This window comes from Rousettus aegyptiacus, unplaced genomic scaffold (genome assembly GCF_014176215.1).
Source record: "Rousettus aegyptiacus isolate mRouAeg1 unplaced genomic scaffold, mRouAeg1.p scaffold_m13_p_12, whole genome shotgun sequence".
Taxonomy (NCBI): domain Eukaryota; kingdom Metazoa; phylum Chordata; class Mammalia; order Chiroptera; family Pteropodidae; genus Rousettus; species Rousettus aegyptiacus.
In genome coordinates this window covers 80,808,565-80,830,152 of record NW_023416287.1, presented here as the reverse complement: position 1 = coordinate 80,830,152, position 21,588 = coordinate 80,808,565, and the positions used below count along the sequence as shown (strand labels likewise).

Here is a 21,588-nt window from a genome sequence, read left to right as displayed (position 1 = left end):
TCATTTGTGCCCTGGCTTGTCCGGCAGGTCTAAGTGTGGCACCTCACTTAAACACTGATTACTGCATCAGAACCCCAGCCAGCTTCATTTATGTATTGACTCTGGGATTAAAGCACCTTGCACTTAGGTCTTTTTCCTCGTAGTCTTCTGCCTGGGCTTATGCTCCATTTTTTTTTCTCACCGTAGAGCTAATTCTATCTGCTTTTAGCTTTCAAGAACAATTTACAATTTCTAGTCCACTGAAGGTACTCTTTCTTATTTTTCAGCACTTACTGATATGTATATCTCTTCCCAATCCATGCACATTTACATGCTTCTGCACACATGTAAGTGCGTGCACATGATCCTTTATGAGATGCGAGATTGGAGGGGGGAGTGGATGCGTATGTTCAATCCATCATCCCAGGTCAGCCTCCATACACAGAACTTAAAATTTTTTTTTTATTGCAATAAAAAGCACATAAAATAAAGTTTATCATCTTAACCATTTCTGTTTGTACAGTTTAGTAGCGTTAAGTGTATTCACTTTGTTGGGCAACTAGAACTTTGTCTCCTTGCAAACATAGGCTGACTGCTGTGCTCTCATTATGTAGTATGGTGCCTGGCCTCTGGTCTGCACTTCAACAAATTTTTTAAAAACAAGACAAACAAACAAGGACAGTATTCTGACGCTCACTGTGGCACTCCTTTTACTCTAATACACTTTCTCAGGGGCAGCATGTGACAGGCTGTCCATGGGTATAATTTCTTCTCCAAGCAACTCCCTGAACAGGTATGGTTATCGCCCCATTACACAGACGAAGGGGCGAGGCCTAGGGGAAGTTAAATACCTTCTCCAAGAAGACTGGACCCTTCATCCTACCCTAAAGGCAAGACCTTTCACAACTCTTCAGCCGACTCTCCCAGGTTATTTTGGCTTCTGTTTTCAAACAATTTCCTGCCCTCTGAACATTCTGTTTCTACTGGGACCAGGTATCCAAAAGTCATGAAGGAAGTATAGCTTTCTGCTCCTGGCAGAGGTATTATGAAGCATGAGGTGGCCAACGTGGAAGGTAAAAACAAACCTCAGAACACCTCAATACCAAAATCGTTGGTCACATGCTGTATGAATAAGACTTGACACTGCCTTCCTGTACAGTTTATTTAATTAGAATTACCTTAGTCGCTTTGGTTTGAATCAGGACAGGTAATGTCACTTAAAATGTTTCATTCTATGCAGATTTTAAGAAGAAAGAAAACATTTTCACCCAAAACAAGTATATAGAATAGTACAGAACATATTTATAAATTATTTGTCAAAAAAACATTTTGCAATTTAATCTTTACATACACATTCTTTCTGTTTATATTCATTAATCTTCTATCTAGTTACTGTCCATTTATTAAGATTCTCTTTACTCGATCCACAACTTTTTAGTTGATCTTTTTCTGCAAATTGGTATGTTTTATTCCTGTCTATCAAGACTGTCTCATCCCTTTCTTCACCCTCTGAGGCCTAATTAAATTTCTGAGCTCTGAAGTTTGCTGGACAGTTGTCATTTGCACTAATGTGCACATTCAGAGTGCCCTAAAATGATCTGTATAGGAAGTGTCCCATTCTGAATTAGGAGGGCTTCCTCAGGTGCCAACTGATGGTCTTTTCAGTTTTCTTCAGTTGATTGAATGTGCCTCTTTTTAAATCTAAAGTTGGGGTTGGGTGTTAGAATGTGCTTGTTGTGAGAAGAGCTGTTTTTTGTTTGTTTGTTTGTTTGTTTTTTGAGTAATGGAGCACTCCACTCCCCAAAGCTCCATTCTCCTACAGCTGGGGTCCACAACCCCCAGGCTCCAGACTGGTGCTGGTCAGTGGCCTTTTAGGAACCAGGCCACACAGCAGGAGGTTAGCAGTGAGCCAGAGAATGAAGCTTCATCTGTATCTGCAGCTGCTCCCCAGCACTGGCATCACCGCCTCAGCCCCACGTCAGATCATCAGGCATTAGAGTCTCATAGGAGCACCGGTCCCCAGTGCCAAAAGGTTGGGGACCACTGTCTTACAGGACGCGGGGTGACCAGGATGTGACCTGAGCCCAGTGTGGGAAGCAGTAGCTTCTGCTTGATCTGTTGCAGGATGCATGAAAAAACTTTGATGTTCTGAAAGCTAAAAATGCACAGTTCTTTTCTCCTGTAGATTGACAGTTTGATGTTTGAGCAGTAGCCAAATAACCTAGTTTAGTGAACTACTCAATTTTGACTTTTATAAACATTTAACGAATACATTTTTATTTATGCCAGCTTATAAAAAAATCCAGCTGCTGGTATTTGCCCCCCACCTATATCTTTTTTTTTTTTTTTTTTTTTTTTTTTTTTTTTGCTTTTCTGCTAAAATTAGAGTATTTAGATATTTTAAAATTTCACGGTGAGCACCTGTGCAGGTGTGAGGGCAGTATGGATTCGCAGAGGGAGTAGATGAGGTAGGTTGCCTTACGTGCTTGTTGGGAACGTGTACTTCCTCATGAGGGCTGCAGTGTTCTGCCTGATGGTTCATGAACCTCAGTCACTTCTGCCTCTGACTTGCCCAGGAATGGAGCATCCTGGCACAGGGGCAAAAGGACAAACTTATGAACTGGCCCTTAGATCAGGTGGGACTTCTGGTACTTTCTCTGGCCATCTGCTTGACCTTTAGTCCTGTTTCTCCAAGGACTTTGTCTCTATGCCAGTTTTAAAAATTCTGACTCTAAGAAAAAGACGAGAGTATAAATCTTAGACAAACATGCAGCTTTTAACCCCACTGCAGGTGTTCAGAATATAATTTGAGTCTCAATCACCTTCCTTAAGTTTAAAAATATGTAGAATTTGTTTTATTGACATATTAAACTTTTGGAACATTTTTATTATGGGAATTTTCAAATTTGAAAAAAAAAAAAACAGTTGCAAAATGTTCTACCATGTATCCATCATCTAGTTTCAATAGATGCCATCATTTTCCCAATCTTTTTAATAAATCGTCCTTTTCACTTTATGTTTAAAGCAAATCCTAGACAGCATATTATTTCACCTATATAAATATTTCAGGAGCATGTCTAATAAGCCTCCTTCTTTGTTTTTCATAGCCACAATATCAGTATCACAGCTAGCACAACTATCAATAATATTTTAACAGCATACTGAGATGTTCCCCAGTTTTCTTGCAAATGTCTTTTTACAGTTGGCATGTTTAATCAAAATCCAAACAATGTCCACACATTGCATTCGACTATCATGGCTTTTAAGTCTTTTAAAAATCTATAACTTTCCCCATCCTACCCCCTTTTAATACTATAATTGGATCATTTTTTTCTGTATAATGTCCCAAATCTACATTTGGCTGATTGCTTCCTTGTGGTATAATTCGACATGGTGTTCTCTGCATTTCCTGTAAACTGATAGTTGGAGCTAAAGTTTTCATAAGATATAGGTTCCATTTTTTCATGGAGTATCTTGTTTACATCCTTTTGCTTTACATTAAGACGTAGCTATATCTGGTCGTTCTTTTTCCATGATGCTTCGATTGATTAGTGAATTCATTTGCTGCCAGTCGGCTTCTCCATCATAAAGTTTCTCCTCATCCGTCACTGTTGGTTTGGGATCTATGGATTATGTCATTGGAAGTTACAAAATTACTCAAGACAAGTTCATTCAATTAAGTTTTCTCTCTTTGTTAAATCTTATCTGGAATGCGATCATCTGTAATTCATCCCTTTTGCATATTTTTACAGCTTTTCATTGTATTTTACATTCTCTGTCCAAATATGTAGGATGCCTTGCACACCTAACTCACTTGGCTAGATGAGGCAAGTGTGTGTACCCTGCTCTGCTAACTCGTTTATTTGTTCATGTTTTCTTGCACATCCATAAATGAAATGTAAATTGTGCTGTGATTTACCCCATTCTTAGAACAGCTCCTAAAACATGATAGGTATTTATTGAAGGAATAAAATTATGAGTTGTATATGTTTTCTAAAGACATAGGATCCCGAAACTTGATTGAACTGTGAAAATTTCTTGACGTATCATAATTTCTTTAACTCTTTTGGCCAGTATTGGCATTTCAAGCAAAGGACTAGAAGTTGCAAGAGCTGTGTTGTCTATGTTGGCAGAAGGAGGGAGGATGGCAGATCAGTGTGTGGGTGTTTGGTTGAGGACTATACAAATCAACAAACAAATGTAAATATATAAACGAACAAAATATGTATATACACACAGTGTGTGTGCATGCACACACATACACACGCACACACAGCTGGTCTATTTTAGATTGCCTTTACAATTTTAGAGCTATATGCTGAAAAACTTTAGAGAAACTCTGCTTTGGATGTGGACACCCATCTCAGAGCAGAGATCATATTAGATCCTTAAGGAGGTAGATCTTCATTTCTACTACATGAGCAAAACCCGGATGTTTGACTATTTATTATTTTGAATATATAAAACTTTCTTCAAATAGTCGTGAAAATTATGTGTCCAGTTAAGTAGTTTACAAATCAAAACAACCAAAAATATTAATAGATATGATGAGTAGTTCTGAATATGAAAATGCTTTCCAGAATAAATAAGATTACCATTGGCAAAAAATAAGGGAAGGCCTCACGCTGTCTCCCTGTGGGGAGATCTACTGGATTTGGGCAAACCGGGCATGTTAAGAGTACACATTATGCTTTACTTGAGCGGCTACATGTGAATATTCTAAGAAAATTGAAAGTTGCTTTCACTTTAAATAGGTTTAGGTGTTGACAGTGTCCCCAAAAGTAATTAAAAGATGATGTAGTAAATTTTCTTTCAAACTGTGTCTTAAGCACTTTATAGGAAAATGACTTTTATAGGCCACAGAATCCTTGGAGCCGTAGATAGTTCAGAATTCAGGAATTCTTTGCATTTAAGAAGTCAAATATGGTGCATGTAATGTGTTCTGTGTAAACCCCCGTGGAGTATGATGCAGCCTCCGGTAATTAAATAGATGACTAATTCTGTAGCAAACATGTGAGTAGTCACACCTACTAGGATAAAAAAGGGTGCTAGATATCTTCGTGTAGGTTTAGGTCAGGTTCAGGTTTGTCACAAAACTACGAAAGGTTTTTTCAGAGCTTTTGTAATATCAAAATTGAAAACAAGGGATTGCGAACCTGTAAATGGAATTAAAAATTATTAAATAAATCTCTGCCTTTCCTGGAGAAAAAAAGGTCAAATGCCAAATAAAGAAAATATCATATAAATGACTTGCTTCTTACGTTCACATAAGATTTAGAAATATAAAATAAAGAGGGCCTATCTACATGGCTAAAAACATATTTTTAACCAAGTATAGAAAATAGTATCTTTCATCTAAAAAAAGCTTAGTTTTTCAACCTTTTTGTCTCTCAAAGCCTATTTAGTTGAAAGACTGCTGGGCTCTCTCTGAAAGGCCTGCTGTTTCTTGGGGAGCATTACAGAGCTAGCTGACTTTTGGTGTATGAGAAAAACAGCATTATCATTGTGTTCTGCCACTGTGCTTTGTGGAGTAGATCGTGGTCCGAAATCGTTTTTACTCCACAGCAGTGCAGGCACTTACTTATCCAGCTCTAGGAAATTATCTAGGTAAACACAGTACGGGAGCTGCAGCAGGAAGGTGGGAGGTTCTGCACACTTGCTCAATCCAGCCCTCTCTGCTGTATTTTTATAATGAACATTAGTAAATTATAATAATAACATACTCTACCTATGAAAAACTGAAATGAAAGTCAGTTTATCTTTTATGCTTTTAAAAATTAGTCAAGTGGTCTTGTCCCTTTTAAATTGACATTGAAAGGCTTGTTTTTAGTATTTTCTGTAGAAAGCTCTCAAGTGTCTGATAAACCCCTGTGACAGCTTTACCTGGCTGTGTATGCACAAGTGTAATCAGATCATTCTTTATCTTGCTATAACAAAGTTCAAGGACTATTTTTGAAATGAAGATAATCTTTATTCTGCCTTTGCAATCTAAAATTATTTAAGTTATCTTGAAGAATTTTACTCTATGCAGTTACTCAAGTATGCTATTTATAACAAATGTAAGCAATGGAATTTCCCAAAATAAGAAATAGTCTAATAAAACATCATGATTTGAGTAAGGAATTATGGAGGAATTGTAGAGAATGGTTATATCTGCAGATCCTTTTTAGAATAATCGATCATACCCTATAGATGAGATGCTACTTTTTAAAATCATGCTTTGTCATTAAATATAAATTTACCATATCATTTCATACTTATTTGTTTATTTAACAAAACATTTGCTAAGATATTTCTAAATTTTCAGAAATACAAAATTATCATGGTCATCTTTTCACATATATTTTTGTATATTTGTCCAATTTTATCCTTTGGGTACAAGTTTAATATTGAAATTTCAAAGGCATATGCTTTTAAACTTTTGCTGTACATTTAAATTGCCTTCCAGAGAATTTATACCAGTTTATGCACTCATTATCTGTGTAAGAAAGTAAAGTTTCATGCTGGCAGCTGAAAATTTGTCTTATCGTAATTTACCAAATATCTTTTCATATATTTATTGCCAAATTTCAAATTTATTTTTTCTATGAAAGAATGGTTTATGTTCATCAGTCTGTTTTTTTTTTTTCTTATTGTAATCTAAAAGCCTTTTATTTATGAAGGGTATTTATCTTTCCTTCGAACTAGTTGTTGTAGAGATTTTTTTCAAACATGTTTTCGTGGCTTGCATAATGTTTAAAAAGAAAACCAAAAACATAGCCATAGGTTTTAATATGTTTCTTTAATCTTTTGACATCTACTGTTATAGCTAAGAAAGGTCTCTACATTAAAAAAAATTAAATTTGCTTATATTTTATTCTCTAGCTTTTATTTTATCCTTTCCTTTTAAATACATTTTAACTTAAAGTGTGAAGCAAACACCTAACTTTTTTTAATGCTGGAAAAGTTTTTAGTACCATTTATTGAATACTTTCTCATTTTTTCATTGATTTTTAATGACACCTTCATTCTAAGCCTCTCTGTGCATATTCTCACTACTACGTCTGCCCCTCTGGCAATGGTACCATATTGTTTTAATTTCCTTTGCTTAAAATATGTATGTGTGTGTGTATATAGATATGTACGCATAGCAGTTTCCCCAACTTCTTTATAGAAAAAATTTTAGCTGTAATGATCATGCATTTAGCTTTCCAGTTAAATTGAGAATCATTTTAGAATCCTGTGTTCTCCCTTTCCCTACCCATTTTCCTCTATTTGGAATTTTGTATTCGTATTGCATCTAATTTAATTTTGAGTCGATTAATTTTACTGAAGCACTTTTCTGCAAAATATTCGTGTAAAAAGATTAAAAGTGTTTGGTTCCTTTAAAAATTGATGTGTGAGGTTATTTTGGTGTTTTAAAATATTTGTACTGATGAACCCTGTCATGATTTTTGTTAAACTGACTTGTGAACTAGTTCAAATAATTAGTATCATATGCTCAATATCTAAATGTATTTATGAGTAATTACGAGAAAACTAATAAAATATGTCTGTCCTATATCCTCGAAGATAGAGTATATATGGATACAAATGCTCTACAATTACTTTCACAAAACATAAGAATTACAAACCTGATCTAAGTCTATAAAGTTAGGTGGTTACTTATATTTAAAATATCTTTCTCAAAAGATCGAGGACTCCTTATAAAATATGTGTGTGACAATTGAGTAAACTGGAAGATTGGAGACTGGTTAGTTTACCTAGGAAAGATTTCCTGGAGTAACTTCCAAATGGAGTTTTAAAAGAGAGATTGGTCACTGTTTAAGTGGGAAAGCTCGGGAGGTGAAGGCTGAAACTCTAAGGCTGGCAGTGGCTAGGGGTGAGGAGAGGGGAAAAGGCATTTGGTGCAGGCTGGGATTCCACGTGACTCTCACTGTATTTAGGCCAAGTTGAAGGAGAGATAATGGATGAGGAGGTTCCATATCCCCAGTGAACAGTGGCTGGCTCACAGTAGGTGCTCAGGGCAGCTCAGTGGACTGCATGTGTGGAAGAGGAAAGAGAGGCCTGAAAGGTGGATCAGAGCTATGGGGTGGAGTTGCGGCGTGTGAGTATTGGTAAGCTCGGAAGGTTTTAATGCTGAGAGAAATGGAGCAGCTCTGGGTTTTAGAAAGCTAAATCTGACAGCAGTATATGAACCTTCAGAGTGGGACTGGGGTGAAGGGGCGAGTAAGGGGTGCAGATGGCTTCCATAAAATTTCATGGCATTTCTTCCATGGCAAAATAATTGAACTTTGAGGATTTGTCCTATAAAAACGCTATACCTTCATCTCAAAAAGAAAAAGGCCAGCAAACTAAGGCATAGAGCCAAATTCAGCACACAGACTATTTTTATAGATAAAGTTTTATTGGAACACAGCCCCACCTGTTCATTTACATATTACACATGGCTGATTTAATGCTGCAACAGCAGAGTTGAGTAATTGCAATATAGAGACCTTATTATGGCTGAAAAAGACTAAAATATTTACTGTCTGGCCCTTTAAGAAAGTATTTACTGACCTCTACTTAGAATATTGTTCTCAGTGATGCCATTATGGAAATGTTAGCCTTGTCAGAAAAGTTTAGACAAATTGGTACATGAATCGTCTAAGAAAGTTTAGACCACATACATCCCTATGAAGAAACATACCAAAAATCTGTGTTGTGTTGAAGCTCATTTTTTAAGTTATTGCCTTGATTATCTTATATCTATCTCTAGTCTACTGTGGCTATTTCTGTGGCCATAAGTCTACTAAGCAGCATTAAGCACCTTCTATGTTTTGATTCTATCTGACCCATAGTTAAGAAGTTAAAATCCCAGTACTAAATATCAAGTTAAGACTCCTCACTACCTACTAGGGAGAACAATTTCTCAGCCTGCTGTTTTAATTTCTTCTAACCTGTTTTATATACTATGTTCCTCAGAGTAACTGTTCTCTTCAAAACTTCCACAATCCATCCTTTTTCTCAATGTGTCTTTTTTCCTGCAGTGTCTTTTCTAGCCAGGGAGACACATGATATCACTGAATCTGTTACTCTGGATAGTGCCTGTGTTACTCCAGCTTTTCCGGATTCTCTCTAGAACCTGGTCTCCCTGAGCAAATGATGAACCATTTGACAATGCAGCATATTTGAGGAAGTCCTACCAGTTTTCAACGAAATCAATTATAGATGAAAACAAATGTAAACTACCATGTGTGTGTTTAGGCAAACACACAACTAATTTCTTTGCAGACTTTACAAATGCTGACTTCTCAGATATAGTTTAAAAGGATGAGAGAATAATTAGGAAGCCATAGAAGTTTTAAGGGATGATGCGTTGGGTCTTCTACATATTAAATATCAAATTTTAGTTTTTAATGAAGTCTTCATGGCATGGTGTTCTTAAAAGCCACTCCAGCGGCACAGGAGAAAACCTGAAGACCAGACTGAATATACAGGTTGTAGGCATTATATATCTACTAAGCTAGAGATGGAGAAGTTATCTTCATGATGGTAAACATGAAATCATGTAAGTATATTCCATCATTGATTAATTCGTTATTGAAGATATACTGTGTAGCAGGCCTGCTGTTCTAGATGCCCAGAATACAAAGATGACTGAGGCTTATTTTCTGCTGTTGAGGAACTCCCAGACTAGAAGAAAGAAATCAGATGCATAAACACTTACTTCATACAGTTTAAGAAATGTCACAGCAGGTGATCTTTTCAGATGAAGTTGAAAGAAAAATCTATAAGGAAGAAGACTGAAATGCAAGAGGAATAAAAGAAGAGCAGACTTGGGGGAAAAGTAACAACAACAACAACAACAACAACAACAAAACAAAGATAGAGAGAGAGAGGGAGGGATAGAGGGAGAGAGAGGGAGAGGGAGGGGGCGAGAGAGAGAGGGAGAGAGAGAGAAGAATAAAAAGGAAGGAAGGAAGGAAGGAAGGAAGGAAGGAAGGAAGGAAGGAAGGAAGGAAGGAAGGAAGGAAGAAAAATAAAGAAAGAAGAAAGAGAAAGAAAGAAAGAAAATTGAACCTCATTAGATAAGATAATTGACCTGACCGCATTATGAAAATCGAGGGTAGAGATGAATAACGGGAGGCTGGAGAGCAGACGCAAAGGCAGTGAGAGATTTCAGCTCAAAACCTGAGATTTCAATTCATGTTGTTTTAGAGCCTAACACTTCCTTTGCCTATTACAAATTTGTGTAATATACAGTATGTGTGATACTTACACATAATAATATACCGTATTACATTGTTATGTAATAATATGTTATATAATATTGTATTTACATATAGTAAGATATTCTATATATACAATGTGTATCACAATAATCCTTATCAAGTAATCAACGCTGCTAGGAACTTTGCTAAGCACTTTATATTATCTAAGTTAATTCTTACAATGGGTAGGTCTAATTGTACCAACATTTCCCGGAAAAGAAGTCTGAAACCTGCAAATGTTAGACAAATTGTCCAAGATACTCCAGGAGGTAAATGGCACTCCCTCTCAGGCCTGTCATACTCTACTGAGTTAGAGATTCCTCTGGAGTAAGTCTGATAGATGAGCTTTTGATGCTAAAATGAACTGAAGAGAGATCGGCCTCTCGTGGTTGGGGTGAGGGCAAGAAAAATGAAGAGTGAGGAGTCAAGGGAGGGAGTGCCGTTGGTGGAGAACAAGCACAGGCTTTGAAGTCAAGCCCACGTGAATTCCCATGCCGGCTCTGCCGTTTGCCAGACACAGGACCTTGGCCAGGCAACGTTCTTACGCTGGATGTCCCCTTGTGTGCAGTGGGGGTCCTGTCTTCTGCCTTGTTAGTGTGTAAAGGATCTACAGCTGTGTCTGGCTCTTAGCATGCAGTTACAGTAGCTACTGCTGCTATTATACCTCATTCCCTTCCCACTACTCTTATTTCACATCCTTCCTCCCCCTCTCCTTGCTACGATTACTACTACCGCTGTTACTATTATAAGAGCAACAGTAGTTGGAATGACTAATGGAACAGATTTATGCTTATAGATATCTAGAATAGTAGCTTAAGTTCTCGATTTGACTAATAGCAATAGTTCTGCATTCAATTCAGTGTTTAGCGAGCATTTGCTGTGGTGGGTCTCCACGCTAGGCACAATAGGGAGTTAAACACGAATACGTTATTCACTCTCTTAACTGGCATATAAACTAGTTTGGCCTTCACGCCACACGTTCTTGATAAGCCACGTATTCAGGAAAACGAACTTTGGGAGGCAAACTGTTAATGCATAATGAAAGCAGAACCACTTAAAGCCAGAGGCCATGCAGAGCTCTGGAAGGATAGTCAGAACTTAAATAATTTCACGATGATTTGAAGATTCCATTACGCATTTCCTGCTCCTCCAGATAACCTCAGTTTTCTCATGTCACACGGTAGACTGGTCACCTTACTTACAAGTTCCGATAGTTATCAGGATGCTTTATCTTAGTAAATCTTATAGAGTTGGCTATTAGACTGTAATTGAGCACCTAGGCCAGGTGCCGGGTGAACAGGATGAATGAGCTCCTGGTCCCTGTCCTCCAGGAGAGCAGCCTCTGTGTGAAAATGGTTTTTAAAGGCCTTTGCTCAGAGGGGAAGGCAATTACAACCACCTCGAAATGGAACCTTTCTACCCAATATGAAGAAGACTGACATGTGACGATTTGCTATTCCTTTATTTCACTAAAATAGCAACCTGACCAGATATACTTTTCTGCACATTTATTATAGACACATGTTTATATTTATAGGAGAAGGGGTGCTAATTCCCTAGTATGTTAACAGGTCTTATTCGAATTGTTCTATTTTTACTTTGGAACGAAATTGCTGAAGGAAAAACATTTTAAGGCAAGTAGTGATTATAGCATACTTATCAAATTATATATTAAATAAACTTCCTGAACTGAGAAGGAGCATATTCTGAAAAGAAGGCAGTTACCTTAAATTCTATACTGTTTATATAAGGTCTCTTCAAATCTACTTTTATTGTAGGTTACTGATTGCTTTTGTGTTTTCTTTTTTTTTGCTAAATTTCTATCTTCTCGCTAACGAATGTGATCTTCTTTTTAATTTGTAATAAATGACTTGTGATTCCAGAATGGATTTTCAGAAACCACAGAAAGACCCCTCTCATTTTATTTTGTACAATAAAGAATGCATTTTTTTTTTTAATTTGAGAGGTAATCAAATAGGCGAATGCATAAATCTTGCCAACCCTAAGGCAGCTGCAAATTCTATACTAAAATGCATGAGTTTTTACTTGACTATTACTCTGTTGATACATTAAATAATAGGTACTATGATAACCTTTGCATCACATTATAACATTTAAATATAAGGTGTTATGTTTGTTTATAGGAAAATATAATATTTTTTGAATTTTTAATTTAATTCTTTGGGAGTTGTGTAGATTTCTAACCAAAACTATGAAGTGCATTCATTTACTTTTTGTGATGTAATGGGAGAATAAATACATTTTAAAAAATATTTAATAATACTTGATAAATATCACATAATATATATTAAATGCCTGTAATCAGCCTTGCAAGAGTAGAAGCAAAATTGAACCCATTTGAAGTCATTTATCAGTGGCTAATACAATAGTAAGAATTTGAATTTATTTAGCATCACATGATTGATAAAATTCTGTCAGATTCATTTGTTATTTTTGTGTACCTACTGTGCCTGATTTTGCTCTCACGTATGTATAGTTGAATTAACGGTCGCAGTTTGCTCTTGCTTACAAAAGCAAAATCAAATGAGCCATTGAAGTAATCCTTGTGGCAGTTACAGGAAAATGGCCACTTGAGCTGAAATTATTGAGATTAATTGTTGGCCAGTTTCTTTATTAAATATGGACCAAAATTACCCATTTCTTGTTGCCAGCGTAGCTCTAGACTGTGAGGCTATATCATAACTGTTTATGTAGACCCTCATATTTAATTCTTTATAGTTTTTCATATAGTGACTTTTCAAAATTAAGTCAGTGTATACTTTTCATCTGAGAGCGGAATCAAGGATCTGACAGTCATTCGCAGCTCTTGCAGAATCTTTTAAGCAACCATCAGTGGGGTGTACTGTGGGTCTACGAATTGGAGGAACAGAGGAAAGAGGGTAATTGTGCTGGACACCGGCTCTGCCGGACATTTTACATGTGTTGTTTCATCTGCTCATGATAACACTGTGATAGAGCTTTCATTCTTCCCTTTGGACAGATGAGGAAAATATGGTTCGGAGCGGTTGCATAACTAACCCCCAATCACATTGCTTGTGTGCCTCCGAGCTAGGGTTCCAGCTGCTTGTCCAACCTCAAAACCCTCCCTCTTTCCTCAGGAGCTTTAGATTCTACTTCTGACTTGTTACAGTGTGCATTTCACAGTTAAAGTAGAAATGGAAAACACTGGACAAAAGCCCTCAAAAGAAAATTTTTGCTCAATGATCATTTTAATAATCTGTATTTCTCTGCAGCACAGTAACAATCCGTTAAGCCCCTGATTATGGAAGTTATCCTTGCCATCTCATCTCTCTAAATTTCCCGAGTTCTCTTTTGTTGAAACCAAGCATAAGATAGAAATCAAAGTAAACCAAAAAGGTACAGTCTGGGACCTTGAGTTTCGTGAGTAAAGGCTGTCCAAAGACTGACCTTCAGTTTCGAGCTCTGAAGTTCAAGAAAAATGGACAGGTGGAAATATTGTGTTCTTCATTGCCCTTTGGTGCAAGATATATTCTACGTTGCAGAGTAAGTGCCAACAGCAGCAAAATTATCATCCCCTCCTGCTACTGTAGTAAGTCAGCAATGGCCCTTCTGTGGTCAAAATGGCAAATTCAGCAGCAGCTATTCGATAGGGATTTGCAAAAACTTCCCCGTGGCTGTTAGGAATCTTATTCAGCAGTGTCTTTGAAAACCCAATTCTGTGCAAAATTAACTATGTAGAAATAACCTCAGTTGTGATTTTAAAAACGTTTTAAACCAATCTAATTTGTAATTTTTTTTCAATGTGTATTTTGCACTTAGCACTACAAAGTCTATTAGGTACCTGTACATATACCCAGTATTGCTAAGTTTTATTGTGATCCAGGATTCTCTTTCCATATTAATGTAAAGCCTTCCCAAATTCCTGCCTTTATAGAGTCAGTTCGCCATACAAAGCCACTATACATCACTTAGGTTTGTGATGAAAGAATGGAATTGCAGCTGTGTGAGTACTAGAATACCCACACATGAATTAGACTCACGAGCATTTGGCAATAGTTCAGAAAAGGAGCTTAATCTGGTTTCATCGGAGACTGCTTTTCTCTGTTCTGTAACATCCCCCAAGATGTTGTGTCTGATATCGGATCGCAACGTAATGGGAGTGACGCAAAATCAGAGAAAGCCCTAAGAAACCAGGGGCACATTTCCCTTTCCCCAGAGATTTTTTTTCTTCTACTTTTTTTTTTGCCTCTCCCAGATTCCAAGTCTGAAATTCAAGGTCATTCACCTATTAGATGAATTAATTATAAGCCAAAAAGCAGCATTCGTCATACTCTGATCTCACTCATATCTGTAATTAAGGGTAAATATAATCTTTCTTTTTAGAAATGCACCACCCACCCATTACATTTAAAGTGCTGACTGAAATGAAATAATAGTTCAGAGCAAGATGATTTTAGTTGAAGAAGAAAAAAGTTGATAATTTAAGCTCGAAGCAGTTCTATTTTTGATTACCATTCAGTTATAAATCTAATTTGAGATATATACTGCTTTTCTGTTACTCAAGTTTAATTCATGGTTTGCTTTCTTAGTTGCATAAGCAAAGTTCGGTGGTTGATCGAGGATGTGAAAAAGCTTCCCCCAAAAGAAATGGGGGCAGGGTTGAGAATGTGTTGGAAAGACAGTCTGAGACCCAGATCTGATGTAAAACAAACAAAAATTTTAATTGAAAGGGACCCTCACAGAATGCCGCACACTTGGCATTCGAGTGGCTGTGTTGGGACTGGCTCTCTGCTGAAGAATTGGCCACAGGGGGCGGACTCCAAAATATTTAAACCCGATCAACAAAGTCAGCCTATTTTATTCTTTGGTTAGGGTATTTTGAGTCTTAAAATTGTTTGTCTTTCAAGAAAATAAGGACTGAATAAGGGGAAGGGCTCGTCTCATCACATTGCAGACAGTTAAACAAAATGCTAAACTATGGGTTTAAGATTTACAGGTTAGCTCTTCGAGATGCCACATCTTGCTTCCAGTGTTTCCTGGCAGACTCAGGCAGCTCTCTACTGGGACCCAGCCTAACCGCAGAGCATGAGCTTGCACAATGTCAAAAACCTGAAACCTTATAATCCTATTTAAGGCAAAGATGAATTTTCCCATTTTGAAAGTAGACTTTAGCTTTCAAACTTAACTTTTATTAACCATAAAATTGTTATATATACATATATTCATGTAGGTAAATTGATATATAAATGAATCCCTTATCCATTTTATTCAATATTTAATTTACCTTATTAAATCGAATGCCATTAACATTTTTATATTTGTAAACTCAGGTTTTTCAGCTGGTGGAACATTTTTTATCTTTCTTATTGCTGCAGAAAGTTAAGTATGTGACATAAAGGGCAAACAATAGTAAATGGTCATTGTTCATTTCACAAGTATAGTCTACAATAAGAACATATATATTTTTATCTTAATTTTCCCTAGGGCGGTGATTAGGGCCCCTAAAGTGTTAGGAAATGCTTATTTTTGTTGCATTAGAAGAATGATTCTATTGTCTGAATGAAAAAGAAAAAGGAACAAACAGGTCTAAAAAGATAAAAACAGGAATATGCTTTGTAAGAAAAAAAAAAAGATTAGCACAAGCCACTAAATGTTTATAAGTGCTGTCTGGTCTTCCTTCTAAGTCACTCTACATAGTTCATGTGGCTGGCTGTACATGCTAGAGTTGTATGCATGATTTATTTACAACTGGCCCACGAAATGATTTTTTTTTTTAACTTAACAATGATAAGGTCAGCCATAGGCAGTTAGCTACCCTCTCTTTATCATTTTATATTTTTCACAGCTCTATTTTGAGTGCTGCTAAAATATGGGATGGCAAGCTTGTTTGTTTTTATGTTGACCTATTGAAGGCATCTACTTTCTTGGGAGTGAAAACCTTTGCCCCAGGACCAACAATATAAACCAGTGGTTAAGCTCATTAAAAAGACAAGCAAGTATTTCAACATATTTGCTCAACCCTTCTCTGAATATTTTATAATTTTAGAATAAAGAAAATGAATAAATGGGGTGATACCTATCTAGAATACAAAGTTATCTGTGGTTACCGGAGGGAAAGGGGGTGGAGGGAGGACAGAAAAGATAAAGGGGGTCAAATATGTGGTGAGGGAAGGAAACTGGACTTCCTGAGCATCCCATGGAGTATATAGATGCCATAGTATAAAGTTGTACACCTGAAATTTATATAGCACTACTAGCTAGTGGTATCCCAATGAATTTCATTAAAAATACAGAGTAAAAAATTATCAATAATACCATTTTCAAACTCTTTTTCCCAATGAAAGGAAGACTCATTTGTAGATTTATCATATTATAAGGAGGTTGTGATTTAAAATCATTTACAGTTTTATTGATGGAAATGTCAAAGAAAATTTAGATTTGAACTTAAGTATAGACTTTGTTAATAAGATCTACCAAAAGTGAAATTTTGGGTTGGGATTCTAAAATTTTTGAATGTCATTCCTAAAATGACAAAGAAATCATTTGATGTTATACTGTTGGATTCCTGATTTATAGAAAACTTTATTATAAAGAGCTCTATATTTTAGTTTGTCATTGCATATCATCTTGGCATCCTAAGTTTGGAAGAGGTAGTAATTGAGCCTGTAGATGTCAGATTTTTATCTGGTAAATAATCTGATTTTTATTAGGTGTATATGTGGTAAATATTAAGGTACTTGTAAATTCGAGTTTATTACTCAAAATGTACTTCCAACTTAAAATCTCATTCTTGAAGTTTTATTATTTTAAACTAAGGTTTATTATGTATCCCTTTAAAAAGTCTTAAACTGGAATCAACGAAGGCAAACTTGTCAGTCAGTAGCTGATTAGTCCTTTATATATTACTCATCCAGCACTCACAAATATCCCTCGGAAAGGAGAGATTCTCTTTACGATATTTATATGGCGGTGAAAGGGGAGGTTTGAATTTTTGATTTTCCAGCTTATGGGTCATATTTGACCAACTGCTTTCACTAGAAGACATGCCACTTTGTTGAGCTATTTAGGAATCAAAAAGACTGTCTTAATTTAAAACAAGGACCCTTTGTTTTAGTTGGTGACTGCCTTGTGAAATTTTTCAGTTCTCAGCGGGTTAACCAGGGAACAGGGGCAGAGTCATAATTGGCCTATTTAGAGTATTTTGCATGTGAATAGTGTGTTAGTGAAGCATCCCTAAGTCTGTTGTGAGTGACATGGTGATTAGAATTTAGATTAGGGAAAACACATTCTGTACTTTATCAAGGACAGTAATTAGTTCAGTCAGTAAAAGTTGATTACAAGTAACGATAAAGTTAGATTTTTAGTACTTAATTTTAAAATTTCTTTATTAAATAGTAAATTTGTTCCTAATATAAATGGTAGTATGTACACTTGTTTTCTTGCAAATCAGAATAATTAAAAGAACAATGTATTCAATGCAGAATATAATCAGACGATTTATATGTTATGGGTAAGTTTCTATGTAGTTTTTAGAAAATGTAATATTACTATATAATCTTTTATATGTCATCATTTTGGAAGGTTTTGGTAATTTGTCACACCGTGATAAGTTAATGATATTTGTGAAAGTTTTCTAGTGTTCAGGTAAATGTTTAATCTGTGGGGATGTGCTTTAGGCTCCGACAGTCCTCAAGAGGGCATTCTAAAGTCCTTTAATTTGTTCCTGTTAGATTAGAATGCCTCCTATTTCTATAATTTTGGAAGTTAATGCGAGGATTTGAATTTCCTCCCGGTTCAGTTGGCATTTTCTGTTCTGTGGGTGCCGTGTCAGTTGGGAGAGGATCTCGCTGTGCCGATGCAGAGGCAGAGTTCTCAGTGGACTTGAGCATCTACACTCACCCTCAACGTGAGCAGCCGGCGAAGTTGTGTGCGTTCGAAATATCAGACTCTTCTTGGTTCTTGTTAAGGAAAGGCATGAGCATTTCCCAGACAGGAGCCTAAGTCTATATGAAGAAAACATTAGTCTTACATAAGCGCCCTTTTCTTATATAATTAAAATGTGAGTCGTCTTAAAAGATTAAAAGACCGCTCTAAAGGGGATCACCTTCCATCTCCCTCTCAAACGTAAAGAATTAAAAATTCACAAACTTGTGCCAGCTTCTTAGGCTGCTATTCTCTTAGTTTTGTTGTGTTTTAATTGTTTCAGCTTAGCAGATGCTGTTTTCTTTATTGCATTGGTTTAAGTACTAACAATCAGTTGGGGGGTGGCGAATCTGAAAAAATAACCGTATATGTTTGTTTTCCCTTTTTTAACCTTTCTAGCAGAGTCTCCTTGGAGGTGACATGGATATGGGCAACCCAGGAACCCTTTCGCCCACCAAACCTGGTTCCCAGTATTATCAGTATTCTAGCAATAACCCCCGAAGAAGGCCTCTTCACAGTAGTGCCATGGGTAAGGTATCCCTCTGTTTGAATGCCTGAGTGATCATTAGTAGTCTTTTTTCTTGCTTGCTTGCTTGCTTGCTTGCTTGCTTTTTTAACACCACCCTCTTACCTTACCCTCACTCTCCACAAAGAAAAAAATTTTTTTGCTCAGTTGTCAGGCTCATGACTCCCCCTCAGTAGTGCATTGGGTGGGTATGTTAACAATTTATAGTAGCAGGAGAACTATTTTGATATACGCTTATTTCTTGTGTTCTCTTGGCTGCCCTTAGAAAAAAAACATTTTGAACAATGAAAACATTAAAAAGTTAAATATCTTCACTTTTATGAAAAAAGCAGAATTTCCTTTCTGCCAGAATAAAAGATGATCGTGGTACTGGCATTTTGCTAAGGTAACGATTTAGGAAAATCTGGTCTCATCTAAATGGCTTCGTGGTTTAATCTGCTTTAGTTGGGAAATTGGGCATGCGAGGAGCTCACAGCCTCTTCATTTTCTTTCAGAGGTACAGACAAAGAAAGTTCGCAAAGTTCCTCCAGGTTTGCCATCTTCAGTAAGTACTGTTTGTTTCTGCTTCGTATATTATGTATTTTGTCCTGTTTTGGGAGATGCGAGGGCGATAGGAGTAAATGAGGTTCTATGCCCCAGAGCAGCATGTTTATCTAGAATGGGGGTGAGGAAGAAAGGACCCCCACGTCCAGCCACCTGACCCACATTGGAGTGATTAATGGGAGGCGTATCCTGGAGGTCTGCGTGGTTGTGTTGATGCTCAGCAGGTTAAGCTCTGAAGAGAGCCTTGAAAAGGTGCCTGAAGTTCCAGGAGTTTCACCTGTACAGAGCTTTCGAGAGAATGAGTATTAGTTTCATGTATTGGTTAAATTCTTTGTCAGTATTATGATGATTTATGGATTTGCATGCGAAAGGAGATTTGTGGAGAGGATTTAGGAAAAATTTACATGGGTTTCAGCCGGGAGTGCAGGAAGAATGTCTCTATTTTCTAGAGAGGTTATAAAGACTGAGAGGTAGCTGCATCAAGCTGCATCAGTAGCCCTTCGTGTCTGGAATACCAGGTGACAACTAGAAGAATCCAGCTGTAACCAAAAGCATTCTGGGTCTTTTTAATAGCTGGAGCTATATGCTAGAGTGGCTGAGAGCCCCTCAGGTCCCCAACATAGCAAACACTGGTTGCGATTACAACTAAATTCGTATCTTATTTTTGCTTCTTATATACATTTTCAACTTTGAGGTGCTAGATAATTTTATTTAATTTTGTTTAAAACTGGTCTGTTTCTAATAATTTTCTTCTTATTTAGAATAAAAATATGAGTTCTTCCCTTTTTTCTTTGTTTTCTCCTTCCTTTCTTCTTTTTTCCTGTTTCCTTCCCATGAGATATTTTAATTTAATTTTATTATAAGTTCTTATTCTCTAAAATAAAATTTTATTTATATTTCTGAAAATATATTAGTAATCAATACTTGCTTATTAGTTTAATTTCATTTTTTATTTCACTTTTAATAAATTAAAAAATAATAGATTTTGCAAATGTGCTAAATTACATTAACCCAAACACCAGTGCGTTTGACTTAATTTCAGTTTAGCTCATCCAAAAAATTATTGAGCGAATATATTGGAATAAATCTTATCAGGAAAAAATACAAATTTTGTATGCTGATTATCATAGCCGTGGGAATGTTCAAGAGGCATCACAAAATTATCTATAAACATAGAAAAATATTATATAAGTAAGCTTCCAAGGCATATAAAATAGTCACTTTGGCCTACCAATAAATGACTTAAAAAATGTACTGAGTAATTTATTTTTTGATTTTCTATGTTGTATTGAAATTGACACAAGTTTTGATAAGCTTGAAGTTTTTGGTGGATTTAATGACGATGAAACTTTAGCTTTTAATAGCTTTTATGACAACTTCAAATGATATAGTCCTCATAGCTGTTTACATCTTAAACATGCCTGAACCTAATACAGACAGTATTAAATACAATAAGGGAATCTTTGAATGTTCTGAAATGATAGAATAGCTTTGTGTTATAAAAGCCATGTAGAAATTAAAGCTAGACTACCTTATTATGCCTCATATTCAGATCAATTTAGTTTGTTTCTCCCAGTGCTAAAATAATGCAGAAATCTACAGTTTCTAAGGAATGCTTTGGCATGGCACTGGATATTATCTATCTGCTTGATCATTGTTCCCAACAATTTCTCATAATTCATTGTAAATGTTCAAGTATTTCCCTGGAGGGAACTGGCCACTATAGGAAATTACACTGGTATAGATTTTTCTCTGTTATTCAAACAATTTACTTGTTGCTGTTGCGTTTATAAATATAAAAGTATCTTTTCTTGTTAATAAACATGGAATCGGAAATATAGCTTGTATTATTCAATTTTTGGTTTTGGGCAGTCAGTTTAGAATTTACTCTTCTTGGAAAATTTATCTTAGCTGAATGTTTTAATTGTCCTCTTGGAACATTTTGGTAAATAGAGCCCTTTTCTTGAAAGTTAAGGAGGCGAATTTGATTGAAATGGAAATTGTATCCTTGTTATCTATCTATCTATCTATCTATCTAATTATTTATGGTTTGTTTTTCTGTTTTGATCTAGAAGAATAAGATAGTTTGATTTTAGAATCCTATCATCTATTCGTTGTCATTATTTAAAAAATTCTCAGCCCTGTTTAAATAGCAGTTTAGTTTAATTTAGTTTAGTTTACCTTTGTTTTATGTATTGATTATATGCCTTACCACCACCCAAAATATATATTTTATTATGATCCAAAAATGTGCTTTATATTAGATCCTATAACATTTTGCCCCAGTAGACCTATATTTTTTATGTTTTTAGATCTCTGCTATGCTTTTCCTCTTTTTAAGCTCAAATAAAATTGTGAATATTTATTTGATACTAGATACCTCTAAAACTTGGGTAAATA

General features: G+C 36.0%; 1 protein-coding gene across 33 annotated transcripts in view; it reads left to right on the top strand.

Annotated features, from left to right (window-relative positions):
* The window catches only part of TCF4 (transcription factor 4), a 334,414-nt gene that overhangs the window by 193,196 nt on the left and 119,630 nt on the right, over nucleotides 1-21,588 (top strand). For 21 of the 33 annotated variants that reach the window (XM_036230073.1, XM_036230075.1, XM_016129101.2 and 18 more), the window contains 2 exons: nucleotides 18,519-18,648; nucleotides 19,140-19,189. In XM_036230073.1, coding sequence (XP_036085966.1) covers nucleotides 18,519-18,648; nucleotides 19,140-19,189 — 180 coding nt within the window. The remainder of the gene's footprint in view (nucleotides 1-18,518; nucleotides 18,649-19,139; nucleotides 19,190-21,588) is intronic. The other 12 variants (XM_036230077.1, XM_036230071.1, XM_036230065.1 and 9 more) reach the window with 1 other exon arrangement.